General features: G+C 35.7%; 1 protein-coding gene across 5 annotated transcripts in view; it reads left to right on the top strand.

The window, feature by feature from the left end:
- Positions 1-14,079, top strand: part of rgs6 (regulator of G protein signaling 6) — an 86,844-nt gene that overhangs the window by 57,844 nt on the left and 14,921 nt on the right. For all 5 annotated transcript variants that reach the window (XM_051138934.1, XM_051138938.1, XM_051138937.1 and 2 more), the window contains 7 exons: positions 1,779-1,875; positions 3,170-3,220; positions 3,304-3,410; positions 8,724-8,775; positions 9,246-9,310; positions 10,908-10,984; positions 11,661-11,742. In XM_051138934.1, the coding sequence (XP_050994891.1) occupies positions 1,779-1,875; positions 3,170-3,220; positions 3,304-3,410; positions 8,724-8,775; positions 9,246-9,310; positions 10,908-10,984; positions 11,661-11,742 (531 nt within the window). The remainder of the gene's footprint in view (positions 1-1,778; positions 1,876-3,169; positions 3,221-3,303; positions 3,411-8,723; positions 8,776-9,245; positions 9,311-10,907; positions 10,985-11,660; positions 11,743-14,079) is intronic.

Genomic DNA, 14,079 nt, shown 5'->3' with positions numbered 1-14,079 from the left:
ATGGATGGGATGACTAAAGTGTTTTTTGGGATAATGAGGGCGGGTCCTCCTGTAGCACAGCTGTATGTTTTGTTTGACACGTGAAGTGGCTTTGCTTTATTTTAGCAGCGTGTTGTTGCGGGATCACAGGGGTCGGGGGCTGGCTTTGATTGTTTATATATAGCTACTGTATGCATTAAATGTCTCCGAAGCAACTGAGATCTCGCCTCCTACACGACACGTGCAAAAAAAATAAAACAGAGCGTCGAGCGCCACAGAGCAGTGATGACAACATGCAATCTCCAAAGCAGAGAACGCTACCTAATCTCATTACGCTCCCTCTCTCCTGCAAAACCACGAGCTGTTTTCATCAGTGCCGGGATTATTTATAGACCGTAGGTGCGAGCTTGTATATTCCAAAGGCCTCCACCGATGCTTAGACGCCTGCGTAACCGGAGAGGAACGAGGACAGATGTTTCCGTCACAAGTGAAAGGACCATTTCTTTGGCTGTACACGATTTTGGGAGAATAAATAGATATGGAGTAAATAAATTTGGTACATGCTTTGTGTGTATTTAGTAATGTGAGTAGTAGACGTGGGTGTGTGTTTACACCTGTTATGATTGACAGTTTGGTTAGAATGTGATACTACGCAATGCTTGAAAAAGCTGTAAAGTAACCAGAATAAATCTAATAGTGGGTTGAAATAAAATTAGCATTGTGCTTTCAAATTGACAGTGTGAAACAGAGCTGATTTTGAGTATACTGAGTTGATAGCTCACCCAAAAATGAAAATTTTGTCATTAATTTCTCACACTCATGTTGTTCAAAAAGCATAAGACATTTGTTCATCTTCTGAACACAAATTAAAATAGTTTTGATCAAATCTGAGAGCTTTTTGACCCTGGATAGACAGCAACACAACTGACACGTTCAAGACCAGAAAGGTAGTAAGGATATTGTTCAATCAGTCCATGCAATAGTGGTTCAACGTAATGTTATGAAGCTACAAAAATACTTTTTGTTCTTCGACCTTGGGCCTTGAATGTGGTAGTTGTGTTGCTGTTTATGCAGGGCCAGAAAGCTCTCGGATTTCATCAAAAAATTCTTAATATCTCACGTTCTGAAGAACGACATGAGACATTTTTGTCATAATGACAAAAATTTCATTTTTGGGTAAACTAGCCCTTTAATGATGGCTTTGAAATACACTACCATTCGAAAGTTTGTAATAATCATGATTTAAGATTACTAAGGCTGCATTTATTTGATCAAAAATACATTAAAAACAGTAATATTTTGAAAAATAGTATAAGAATTTTATATTTTAATACAAAGTATTGGCAGCTGATAATGTTGCTTTGCCATTACATGAATTAATTACATTTAAAAATATGTTAAAATACAAAACACTTAATATTTTACAGTATTACTGTTCTTTGTATTTTAGATCAAATAATTTGTTGAACATAAGATGTCTTTTTAAAATCTTATATATTCCAAACTTTTGTAGTGTATACAATGATTATCAACAAGCTATTGAGAAATATTACAAAAATGTTTTTTAAAAATGCACAACAAGTGTTTTATAGATTAGATAGAAAGCATTGCGTATTCTGTACAGTATATTTACAGCAAAAATAGACACTTGCAGCTACGCTTCTGCTGTGCTGCTTTTGTGGGCTGTGTCAATATGGGCGCTGAAATAAAAGTGAAACAAGCCTAGACTGTAGATACAGTATGAGATGTGAGTCAGTCAAACTAACTAGACAGACTTTCTTTCCTCTCTCTTCCTGTAGATTGAAGACATCATCATACGCCTACAAGATGAAACTGAAGGTGTGCCTGTCAGAACGGTCAAGAGCTTCCTGTCCAAGATTCCCAGCGTTGTTACAGGTATACTGACAGGAGTGGGACAGTTTGCATCTGAACTGCTGTGCGATTTGATAGACCTTAAAGGGATACACTCTTAAAAATAAAGGTGCTTCACAATGCCATAGAAGAACCTTTTTGTCTAAATGGTTCCATAAAGAACCTTTAACATCTGAAGAGCCTTTATGTCTCACAAAAAGTTCTTTGTGGCACATAAGGTTCTTCAGATTGTAAAAAGGTAAGCAAGAGATGGTTCTTTAAAGAACCTTTGACTGAATGGTTCTTTGTGGAACCAAAAAGGGTTCTTCTATGGCATCGCTTGAAGAACCTTTTGAAGTACCTTTATTTTTAAGAGTTCAACCATGAATGAAAATTCTGTCATTCATTTCTCACCCTCATGTCGCTCCAAACATGTAAGACCTTGTTCATCTTCAGAACACAAATTAAGATATTTTTGATGAAATCCGAGAGCTTTCTGACCCTGCATAGACAGCGATGCAACTGACACATTCAAGGCCCAAAAAGTAGTAAGGACATTGTTAAAATAGTCAAATCCCTTTTGTACACAAAGAAAACAAAAATATCTCCCTTATTTAACAATTTCCTCTCATCTGTGTCACGCATTTATTCTGTAAGAAAAAGTGTTTTATTAGAAGTTCATCTGGTGTGAATGTACATGGTTTTAATAAATATATAGTTCAAAAGTATTATTCATTACAGTTGTGGTAAAACTTTTTTAATGAGGAAAAAGTTACTGAGTGCACCTTTCAAACTGCAGTTTTCCCATTCAAATTAATGACACTTTTAAAAATATGTTTTAAAAAATTTATATCACTGTCAGTGCTGATAAAAATTGTACAGTGCTGTGCATAGTTTCCAGGGAATTTCATAAATCAGTTTTATTTCCACGATTTCCAGGACCATACACCCCTGTGGTCTCCACCGATCGTACAACCACTTTAACTCTCACAGATTCCTTTAGTGTGTGATAATGAATCCTGGAAGAACAGTTATTTGTCCTCATAAACCCTCAAAGAGAATAAACCTGAAGATATGGCTTGATTTCCACACATCGCTAAACACAATTACTACATTGAGCAGCTCTAAATGGATGCCCGCCGGCCCACATCCGGACAACTAATAGCTGATTTGGAACTAAAACGCTGATGTTGTACATGATTGAGGTGGTGCTAATGTAGATTTAGTTTGACACACTGAGGATTTTGATCTCTATGAAGTCTTTGAAGAAGTGAATGTAATTTATGCATAACTTTGCATGTGAAAATAAGCTGATATGTTTCCCCATCTTAAACTTTAGGATCTGACATCGTTCAGTGGATGATGAAGAACCTCAACATAGATGATCCAGGTAGGTGTTGATATGAAGAAAGTTACACATCTTATTGATTCCTGCAAATCGTGAAAGCAAATGTCAATTTTTTGTATTTACAGCGGAGGCCATACACATTGGCAGCCTGATCGCCGCCCAAGGCTACCTATTCCCCATCTCCGATCATGTTCTCACCCTCAAGGATGATGGGACGTTATACCGCTTTCAGGTGAGCTTATTCATCCACCATCAACCAAATCTCCAAGTCTCGTGAAATGTATCCTGGCAGCTGTGGTTTCCAGGATGTGATCCTGTTTCACTCCAGCACTGGTGAGATTCTGAATCTACTGTGCAAATCACACCTAAGACACACTATGAAGCAGCTCCACTGACCTTTACACATACTGAACAAATAGGACTGTGTTTGAGCAGTGCAGCTGCCTTTATTAAGCACTTCTTACACAGGCAGCACTGAGATTTATTTAACATTCTATTTATACACAACCTAAAAGAAATTAGTACTTTTATTCAGCAAGAATGTGTGATGCAGCCCAATCTTAAACTTTTGAACAGTAGTGTTGTGTTTATTTGTTTGAACTCCACTTCCAGAACAAGAAGTAATTTACTCACCTCTTGTCATCCAAGATGTTCATATCTTTCTGTCTTCAGTCGTAAAGAAATTATGGTTTTTGAGGAAAACATTTGAGGATTTTTCTCCATATAATGGACTTCATTGGTGCCCCGATTTTGAACTTCCAAAATGTAGTTTAAATGCAGCTTCAAAGGGTTCTAAACGATCCCAGCCGAGGAAGAAGGGTTTATCTAGCGAAACGATTGGTCATTTTTTTCGAAAAATAAAAATTTGTATAGTTTGTAAGCACAAAAGCTTGTGTAGCACAGGCTCTGGGATGCGCGTCCACGACGCTACAAATCACGTCTGAGTTCATTGTCTGTGTACTCTGGCTCAAAAACTCCATCTTATTTTCTCTAGAGGTCGACCGATATTGGATTTTACCGATACCAATAACTAGGTTGGACCACACTGGCCAATACAGATTAATAACGATAGTTTTTAAAATGGCTACTGAATGGAAAATAAAGAGTGCTCTACTATTAAAAAAAACAGTAGCCTACTGAACCATACTTTGTAAATGAATAAAAATATTAATATTAATTATACATGGATCATTACAGTTAGTTCACTGTTCATTAATGTTAACAAAAGCAGCTAAACTTTTTTAAATATATCAGTAAATGCTGAAATTAACACACTCTACCATGGAACAATACTTCTATTCTACAGCTTTTATCAATCTTAATGTTACAAATGGTCTCATATTGTAAAGTGTTACCATTACATCAACAATCAAGCTAAAGATGGCCATCTTTAAATATCTACACTAAGGCCACAGTATTGAAATGACATACATATGGATATTGTGTTCTTTCACAATTTAACTGCTTCTATTCATTTGTGGTTATCTAATCAAAATATAAAAATACGTTAGTCACACAACGGGCAAAAGTGCAGCGCCGTGTCTAGAAGAACTCGCAGCTATCCGGTATCACACACACTAGGCGTGTCGCGTTCAATTCAAGCGGCGGTCTACACGACTCTATTTGATCACCAAACGGGAAAAAGTGTACTGCCGCCCTTTCTCCACTAATGCAGCATCTAGTCAACATATTCATCGCTTAGTAATGACATGAAAACATGCACTACAGTATAGTGTACACACCGCTTCGTTGTCGATGTTTTAAACCCACCTTTGAAGTGTCCCGCTCTGTGCAGAGCGCAGTGTCACGTGTCTAAACAAACGGCATGTGCTGTCAGTGATTTCAGCCACTAGAGGCCGCTCTCTTGCTGTTTACACAAAGACTATAGGGAATTTGCTGTATAATGACGACCTTCTTAGCCGCTCCAGCAGCGGACCCAACCCGGAAAAAACCTGGATTTTTGCAGATAACCGATAGTTCCGTCAATCAACTATCGGTGCCGATTAACTGGCAAAACCTATACATCTGTCGACCTCTTATTTTCTCCTACAACTTCAGAATCGTCCAACAACGTTGTACCTTTTTGTTTGTAAACAGCGTTTGATTTACTTGCACTTCCTTAGTCTTTGCGAGTTCGCTTTGTAAACACTGGGTCTGTAGTTCCGCCTACGTCACGCGTGACCTTTCAACATTATTCTGTAGTATGTAGTGTCGTGGACGCGCATCCCAGAGCAAGCGCTACATGAGCTTTTGTGCTTAAAAAGTATACAAATTTTTATTTTTTGAAAAAAATGACAGATCGTTTCGCTAGATAAGAACCTTCTTCCTTGGCTGGGATCAGAGCCCTTTAAAGCTGCATTTAAACTACATTTTGGAAGTTCAAAATCAGGGGCACAATTGAAGTCCATTATATGGAGAGAAATCCTGAAATGCTTTCCTCAAAAACCATAATTTCTTTCGACTGAAGACAGAAAGATGTGATCTTGGATGACAAGCGGGTGAGTAAATTATTTGTAAATTGTTGTTCTGGAAGTGGAGTTCTACTTTAAGATCTAAGGTGTTAGATAATATTTTATCTTAGTATGTCATCTAGAAATAGGGCCATATGTATCTGGTAAAGGCTGAGCCTTAATTTTTCAGTGATTTGAATGATTAGTAAGAAAATGGCCAAGGGCAGGTCTTCCTCTGAGCCTCTTTAGCTCACATAACTCTGATGTTTCACAGCAGAAGCACTGCTGGGTAAAGCTCATTTGGAAATGATTGCAACGTTGAGCAAATTCTCTTCAGCCAAAGATCTCTATAATACCTGGAGAAAGCTAACAATTTGCATTTCCATTCATCTCAATGGCAGTAGCTCAGCTGGAGCTTAATAGTGTGATTAGAAATCTGCCGTCTTTACTCATAGGCACTCAGTTACACTCATCCACCATGTTTACTGTGTCAATCTGGAATTTGTCTTTAAAGATCTCTCCAAAAAATCACTCATATGCAATCATCTACTAAAATACAATGAAATGTAGAAACAGGTGTAATTGTTATACATCACAGTACTAAAGTATCATGTTAAATTAATATATTCTCAATATCAGTCGCCGATCCAGCTGTAATTTATCTTGAGTTTTACATTAAAAACCAAACTCTCAGATAATGACATTAGGCTATCTTTCCAATAGGCTTGATACAGTATCAATAGGCCAATGAATGAATCTGAGTTTCTATTGTACACTCATTAATTACTCGAGAGGGAATTATTGTTTCTGTTTCTCTGGAGGTTGGCTCATCAGCTCATTGCCTGACGATAATGATCTCAGTGCACCATCATTTGCTTTGTGCCGCCTGTAGTCTTTTAGACCGGCTCCACAAAGGCGAGGGAGTTAGTTCAGTTGTTACAAATGCTGTTAATAGCTTTTAAAACATGAATATCTTCATGGCACAGAATCATAACTTCAGCTACAGTTTTAGCTAGTAAGCAGGTGGCAGACAGAGAAATTCTTACTTCTTTTAAACATACACCTTATTTTATACAAAATCCATGTGAATCAGTAAAGTGGTTACTGACAATCCAGAAGCAATTACTATATCTATATATCCAGATATTGTCTAGATCTCAACCTTTCTCAACCTTTTTGACTTGAAGGCACCCTGCTGTGCAACACAATATTAAAAGAAAACCCATGTTGGCCTTTGGTATTTCTGCTTGTAGTATGACATTACTTGCTTTCAAACATTTTCATACTGTATGTTAAATTAATTAACTATGATTCATTTTGTGATTCCAGGATAGTCAGTATTCTAGATTCAGAATATTGCTGTCAAATTGATTAATCGTGATTAATCGCATCCACAACAAAAGTGTTTGCAAAATATATGTGTGTGTACTGTGTATATTTATATGTATATATAAATAACACATACATGTACATATTAAAAATACATATATACAGTTGAGGTCAAATGTTTACTGTTACATTTACATTTAACTTACTTTGTCTTTGCCTTCCGTAAGAAACGTAAGTATCTTCTGTAGCTTCTGAAGGGCAGTACTGAATGAAAACAAAATACGACATTTAGGCTAAAATAAGAAAATGTTCACATCTTTAATATGTTCAAAATTTTACACCCCTGGCTCTTAATGCATTTTATATATATAAACTTTTATTTTGGATGCAATTAATTGTGATTAATCACAATTAATTGATTTGATATTCAATATTCTCTGTGTGTTCTTCATTAAAAACAATTATTATAGTTATTTCTGTAACTCATGTAAAATAAACAAACAAATAAATATTTTTTTAAATGCCAGACTAATTTTGTAATATGAAATGCACCAATATTAAAATTCTAGACAAAACAATAAGCCAGTAAGGATGTTAATTTTCATGTTGATTTGATACAAATTTTGTCTACACTTTAAAAAATAAAAAACATAATTTGTTGAGTCAGCTTAAAATAATTTTTTACCCTGCTGCCTTAAAAAAGTTAAGTTCAGTCAACTAAAATAAGTTTATTCATCTTGAAATGTTAAGTTGTACTAAGTAACAAATTAGATATCTGTGTTTGCTAAACTTAACAGATGGGTAAGTAACCCAGCTGCCTTAAAATTTGAAGTTGATTCAACTCAAATATCTAAGTTGTCACTTACTATAATTTAACATTTTAAGTTGAATAAACTTTTTTTGAGTTAACTGAACTTAAAATTTTAAGGCAGCCAGGTTAAAAATTATTTTAAGTTGACTCAACAAATTGTTTTTTACAGTGTAAATAAGAAATAAAACACACACACAAAAACCCTAAAATCTGTCATTTTAAATGATACAGGTAAACCATAATATTTTTATGACATCTAATTGCAAATAGTGATACATTCTATTTACACTATGTAAAAATTCCAGTATTTTCTTTGCAATAGTTAGACGCTATTTATGCTACTTAGCGCAAGTGGCAGATATTTGCACCTCATTATTTCAGTACATTATAAAACAGTGTGCATTAATAACGTACTGAGTGTAAATGATCATTTTTATTAAAAAGGGTAAATGGATTCTGCCTTAATGGGACAATAAAGCCCTCCCTACACCAACCCCTAACCGATTAACACTCGTAAGGCACAATATTTTCAACTTTTTGATTATTTCCTTAATTTTATTGAAAAAAAAATCAATTCTGGTCTTTGATGTGACAGCAGAGAACGAGTTCGGCAAAAGGTAGATTCGAACTCTGGAACTGTTATTCAGCAGTTATTCAGCAGGCGTCTTTTGTAATGTTGACTAGTCAACCACACATTCGTGGGCAGAGTTAGTGTTAATAGTCTCTGCCAACAAGCGCTTAGTATAAATACACACTCCGTCTTTTTATTTATAGTATAGTAAATTATTATTGTTTTTACAGATTATCTTGAAGTGAGCATTAGCTGACAGCGAAGGAAATCTAAATGTTAAAATATGAGAAATGAGCAACACAACTGAATGTATATGGCCACAACTTGTACAATTGTACAAATCCACAAAACTCAAGAGTAATCATCTCTTTCTTTCCCACTCAGGCTCCATACTTTTGGCCCTCTAATTGCTGGGAGCCAGAGAACACAGACTACGGTAAGAGAAGGTACCTGCTGGGCAGACTCAAAGTGACGTAAGAGCGCACAGAGCTTTACCGTAGATGTTTTTCAGAGCTAATAGAACTCATAAGGTCCCAGAGATGCTGGACGCCTTGTGTTCAGCCCACAGTCTGCTTTCCCAGGATTATTACAGCTCTGTTGGACAGGTGAACAGTCAGAGAGAACTGCAGAGCATTAGTAGGTGTATGAGAATGTGTTGACTGTGGGCAGATGTTCACTGATGGTCAGTGGTAACTCATTGTCAGTTCCTACTGTCTGTAAACTGGCCAAGCAGAGATGATAGATGCAGAGGAAAATACTAAATCCAATCAAGAGCTTATAGTGGATGTGTGTGCGTGTGTAGGGGTGGGATTATACATGACAGTTGATAAGGCCAAGTCTCTTATGGCCTCTTGTCTGTTTCTCTCCTCTCTGTCTGTCTCGTTCTCTCTCTGTTGCCTGTCACAGCCATCTATCTGTGCAAGCGGACCATGCAGAACAAGACCCGGCTGGAGCTGGCGGACTATGAGGCGGTAAGTGACCCACTGCCATGACAGCCGACAGAGAAAACAGAAGCAAAAAGTGTTTTGCCAGCTAAAGCATCTCCGTTTGGATTCTCACAACTATTGACAGATATGACAAGTTATTTTATACCTGAAAATGCCAAGTGTGAGCCCTTGTCATTGAGAATTAAAGGTGAAGTGTGTAATTTTTTTTAATGATGCTTTCTCCTGTCCTTGCTTAATGTGCAGGTAATGAAAAGTAAGCCATTTGTAGATTGATTCCTTCAAAGAATGTAAACTCTGTGACTCTGTGGAGCTTTCAACATTGTTTTTTTTTTTAATTGGCTCAAACAAGAACCTGGCCCTTTTGCTCATGAACATTCAGTTCTGAACGTTGTTGTTGAAAATGGCATTATGACGTGCGGATTGACACACACAGTCACTTCCTGAGCTGTGACATCCAGGTCAGCATGTTTTATGCTTTCCAAAAATACTGGACACAATTGGCAAAACAGCTATAAAGACAAAAATCAATATACTATTTACCATTTATTTGTATTTATATAAAAGAAAGAAAATAAATGAGAAATTTTAAACTGAATTTTTTTAATGCATTTTATATGCATAATTTTATATAAAATTTAGAATTGGTTAGATTTGTAAATGTTCTGAAGTCTCTTCTGAAGGCTGCGATTATCAAGTTAAAAAAACGTAATGTTATGAAATATTGTTACAATTTAAAATAATTGTTTTCTATTTTAATATACACGTCTTTTAAAATGTAATTTATTTCTGTGATGGCACAGGTGATTTTTTTAGCATCATTACTACATCTTCAGTGTCGTATGATCCTTCAGAAATCATTCTAATATTTGATTGGCTGATTTAGTAGGCAATTGTCAGTGCTGATTATCAAAGCAAAACAATATTTTTGTGGAAACCGTGATACATAATTTGAAGGATTATTTGATGAATAGAAATTTAAAAAAACAGCATTTATTATGAATAAATGACTGTAACATTATGATAAATATATATAATTATTTGCCTTCATTTTTGATCAACTTAATGCATCCTTGCTTAAAATATAATATATAAATATGATGTGATTTATTTAAAATGTTGGGTTGGTAAAATATTATTACAGTTTAAAATAACTGTTTTCCATTTTAATATATTTTAAAATGTAATTTATTTCTGAGATGGCAAGCTGAATTTTCATCATCATTACTCCAGTGTCACATGATCCTTCAGAAATCAATCTAATATTTGATTAGCTGATTTAGTTAGCTATTTTAAATTTTGAAAACAGTAGTGCTGCTTAATGTTTTTGTGAAAACCCTGATAAATGATTTTAAGAATTAGTTGATGAATAGAAAGTTCAAAAGAACAGCATTTATTATAAATAAATAGCTTTGAAACTACATGATAAAAAAATTATTTTTTTGCAGTCACATTTGATTCTAAGCAGTTTCTAGTACAGTTTTTACCATTTCTTCTTATATAGAAATGCTAATAGTAATAGAGTTGTAGTATGCTGGTATGCTTTCCATTTTAGACTGATGAACCGGAAGTTAAATGTTCTTTCTTTCTTTCTTTCTTCCACTTACTCATTTATCTCATTCAGGAGAATCTAGCAAGACTACAGAGGGCTTTTGCTAGGAAGTGGGAGTTCATCTTCATGCAGGCTGAGGCACAGGTCAAGTAAGTGCTGTTGTCAGGACAACTACGCAAACACTTGCTCTCACTCATACCTGCTCTCCTCTGTGTTGAAGACACATCTACCCTTTTGTTTTCAGCCCACACACATTCAAAGACATACTGTATATACACAAGCTCTTATTATGATGTAACACAATAATATCGCTGAAGTGCAGTTGTTAGGGGCGAGACGTATTAGCATGTGTGTTTGATTTGGAGAGGTCCTCATTGATTGAAGCAGTCTCTCGCTCTTCAAACACCGGCTGAAGAGCCTCATCTGATGGCCGAGGGCTGCAAACACAAGTCAACCCCGCTCTGATTTTTGATCATCAGTCTGTCTTTATCATCACACTGTCTGCAGTACCCTTTTCATGACGAAAACCCCAATTTTGGTGAGTGCAAGAACAGGAGAAAGAGAGATGAATGAAAGTCTCAGGGCTCAAAACCAGGATCAGTGAGAGATGGAGAGAGCGATGCAGCAAATGTCAGTTACGTAAGAGTGAAGTGGCAGGAATGGAAATGAATTAGCTCCGCTCGCAGGCAGGTTGCAACTTTGATGAGCACAAGGGCTTTGCTCTTTGTCTGTTTTAACGTGCGAGGCAATCTGTGAATTGGGAAGGTTTCCTGCTGTTTGTTTAATATTAATGTCTTGCAGCTTTGTGTTTCTTTGATTTTGTAGGATCGACAGGAAAAAAGACAAAACGGAGAGAAAGATTCTGGATAGTCAAGAGAGAGCCTTCTGGGATGTTCACCGTCCTGTGGTGTGTAAGGGGTGGATCCGGTGTGGGATGGGTTTCTGTGTTTGAATCTGTTTTGAATTTAATAGATCAAATAGGCACACTGTAAAAATTAAATACTTAAAACGCCATTGTGGTTCCTTAAACTCTTTGGAGCACTTAAAATGCATATCAGAGTACCATAAGTACTTAACAGGATACTTAAGGCACCTTCAAAAGCTGCTTAGATGTGCTCCCAAATGGTGCTTAACAAATCTGCACTGTTCTCCACTGGTCCTTCAGATTTGAGCAAATTTGTGTGTTTTGTACAAAAAAACTTTATTTACTTTATGTACTTGTCTTGTTTTTAGATTGAGATAATCAGTAACACTTTAAAGTAATGTCCAATCTCTGAAAAAAGTAGTAATGAACAATTTTACAGTATTTATTCATTTATCTTAATGTGAAATTCTAAATATACAATTGTAAAAATAAAGTTAATTTAAACAAAAAAAATATGGAATATGGACAAACCCAGCGGTTTGGTTGTTTTGACCCAGCGGTTGAGTTAAATGTTTAACCCAACCTTCTGGGTAGTTTTATTTATCTTGACTATTGTTTAAAAATTATATGTCTGGCTTAAACTGAAGGCAAAATAGGTTGTAAATTAAAAATCAGACACATAATTACTACAGGCATCAGCAATAATCAAAAAGTGAACATTTATCAATAAGCAATTTAAAAAATGTTTATTAGTTATTTATTTAACTTGAAATGTCCATTTATTGAACATATTAAAAATTGCTAATTTCCAATAGGGCTGCAACGATTCCTCAATTCTATTCCAGTACCCCTGGTGAAAAAAACAGCATATGCTGGTTAGGTATGTTTTAATGCTGGTTTAAGCTGGTCCTTTGCTGGTTTATGCTGGTCCCTAGCTGGTTTATGCAGCTTAAACCAGCATCAAAGCATACCTACCAGCATATGCTGTTTTTTCACCAGGGACGTTACTCAATTTAAAAAAATCCTCGATTGCATTTTGTCTGTGTTGAGTAATCGGCAAAATACCGGAAGTGGTGCATTCCACATATTAAACCCATTTAAAAATCATAATAAAGCTTATGTGCCTCTCAGAACAGCTTTGTTCACAGTCAATGCTGCTACACAAACTGTTATCATTTACATCTGTAGAGCGTCTCAAACTCCATCTCTGGAGTCATGTTGTTATGAGTCTGGGTTTATCATATTGTTCATCTGGGAACTAAATGTGTGCCATTTCATCAGATGATAAATCGTTTATGAACCTACGCAAACACAGGAGAATACATAATTATCTTTCTCAATATGCTAACAGTTCATCGCGATTTCAAAATAAAAGTTTAAACCCTCACTCCGAGTATCCACGTTTGATATCCACATATTCATGAAATTACAGTGGTTGTAGCTTTTCTATCTTAAAGAAATGGCTAAATATTAAGTGAACAGTTAAATGAAATGTTGTTTAGTCAATATTAAACTAGGATTATACTGCAAACTGCAGGCATTTGTTATGCATAATATACATTAGCTCTGTTGTTTATAATGCATTATGTATTTTAACAGTTTTGTTCAGTAAAACCATATGATTTCTTGCTTTTGGTATTTTATTTGAACTAATTATTATTGAGTCATTGCTATTATATATGTATTTTTAAGTAATTTAAAGGCTGCCCTGCTGAAAAAAAAGCTAAAACCAACCTAGGCTGATTGGCTGGTCTTAACTGGTTTAAGCTGGAAGTGGCTGGTTTTAACTGGTCTCCCAGTCTGGCTAGGATGGTCAGGCTGGTTGTTCCAGCTGGTCAGCTAAGGAAGTGGCCAAAACCCCTCTAAAACCAGCCTGCTGACCAGCTACGACAAGGCTGGATGACCAGCTAAAACCAGCCAACCAGCCTAGGCTGGTTTTATCTGGGTTTTTTTTTTCAGCAAAGTATTGTTCACGTAGGTCTATTTTTATTACAACAAAAAAATTAAATTATCAGATTACTCAAATAAATCGCCAAAATAATCAACAGATTACTCGATTACCAAAATAATCATTAGTGACAGCCCTAATTTCCAACCTATGTTGGGTTCATTTTAAGAAAGAAATATAGTAATTTTTAAGCAATAGTTGAGTTAACCCAACTGCTGGGTCAAAATAACCCAGTCACTGGGTTTGTCCTTATTTCACCCAACATTTTTAGAGTGTATGTGTAGAAATTACCATTTAAAGGGACAATTCGCCCAAAAATAAAAAAAATCTCTCATTATTTACTCACCCTCATGTTGTTCAAAACATGTCTGACTTTCTGACTTTTGTGGAACACAAACAAAAGATATTTTAAAAAATGTCTCACTGTTTTT

Source organism: Labeo rohita, chromosome 20, assembly GCF_022985175.1.
Source record: "Labeo rohita strain BAU-BD-2019 chromosome 20, IGBB_LRoh.1.0, whole genome shotgun sequence".
In the NCBI taxonomy this organism is placed as follows: Eukaryota; Metazoa; Chordata; class Actinopteri; order Cypriniformes; family Cyprinidae; genus Labeo; species Labeo rohita.
The sequence above is the reverse complement of the archived record's forward strand: the minus strand, read 5'-3'. Positions and strand labels throughout refer to the sequence as shown.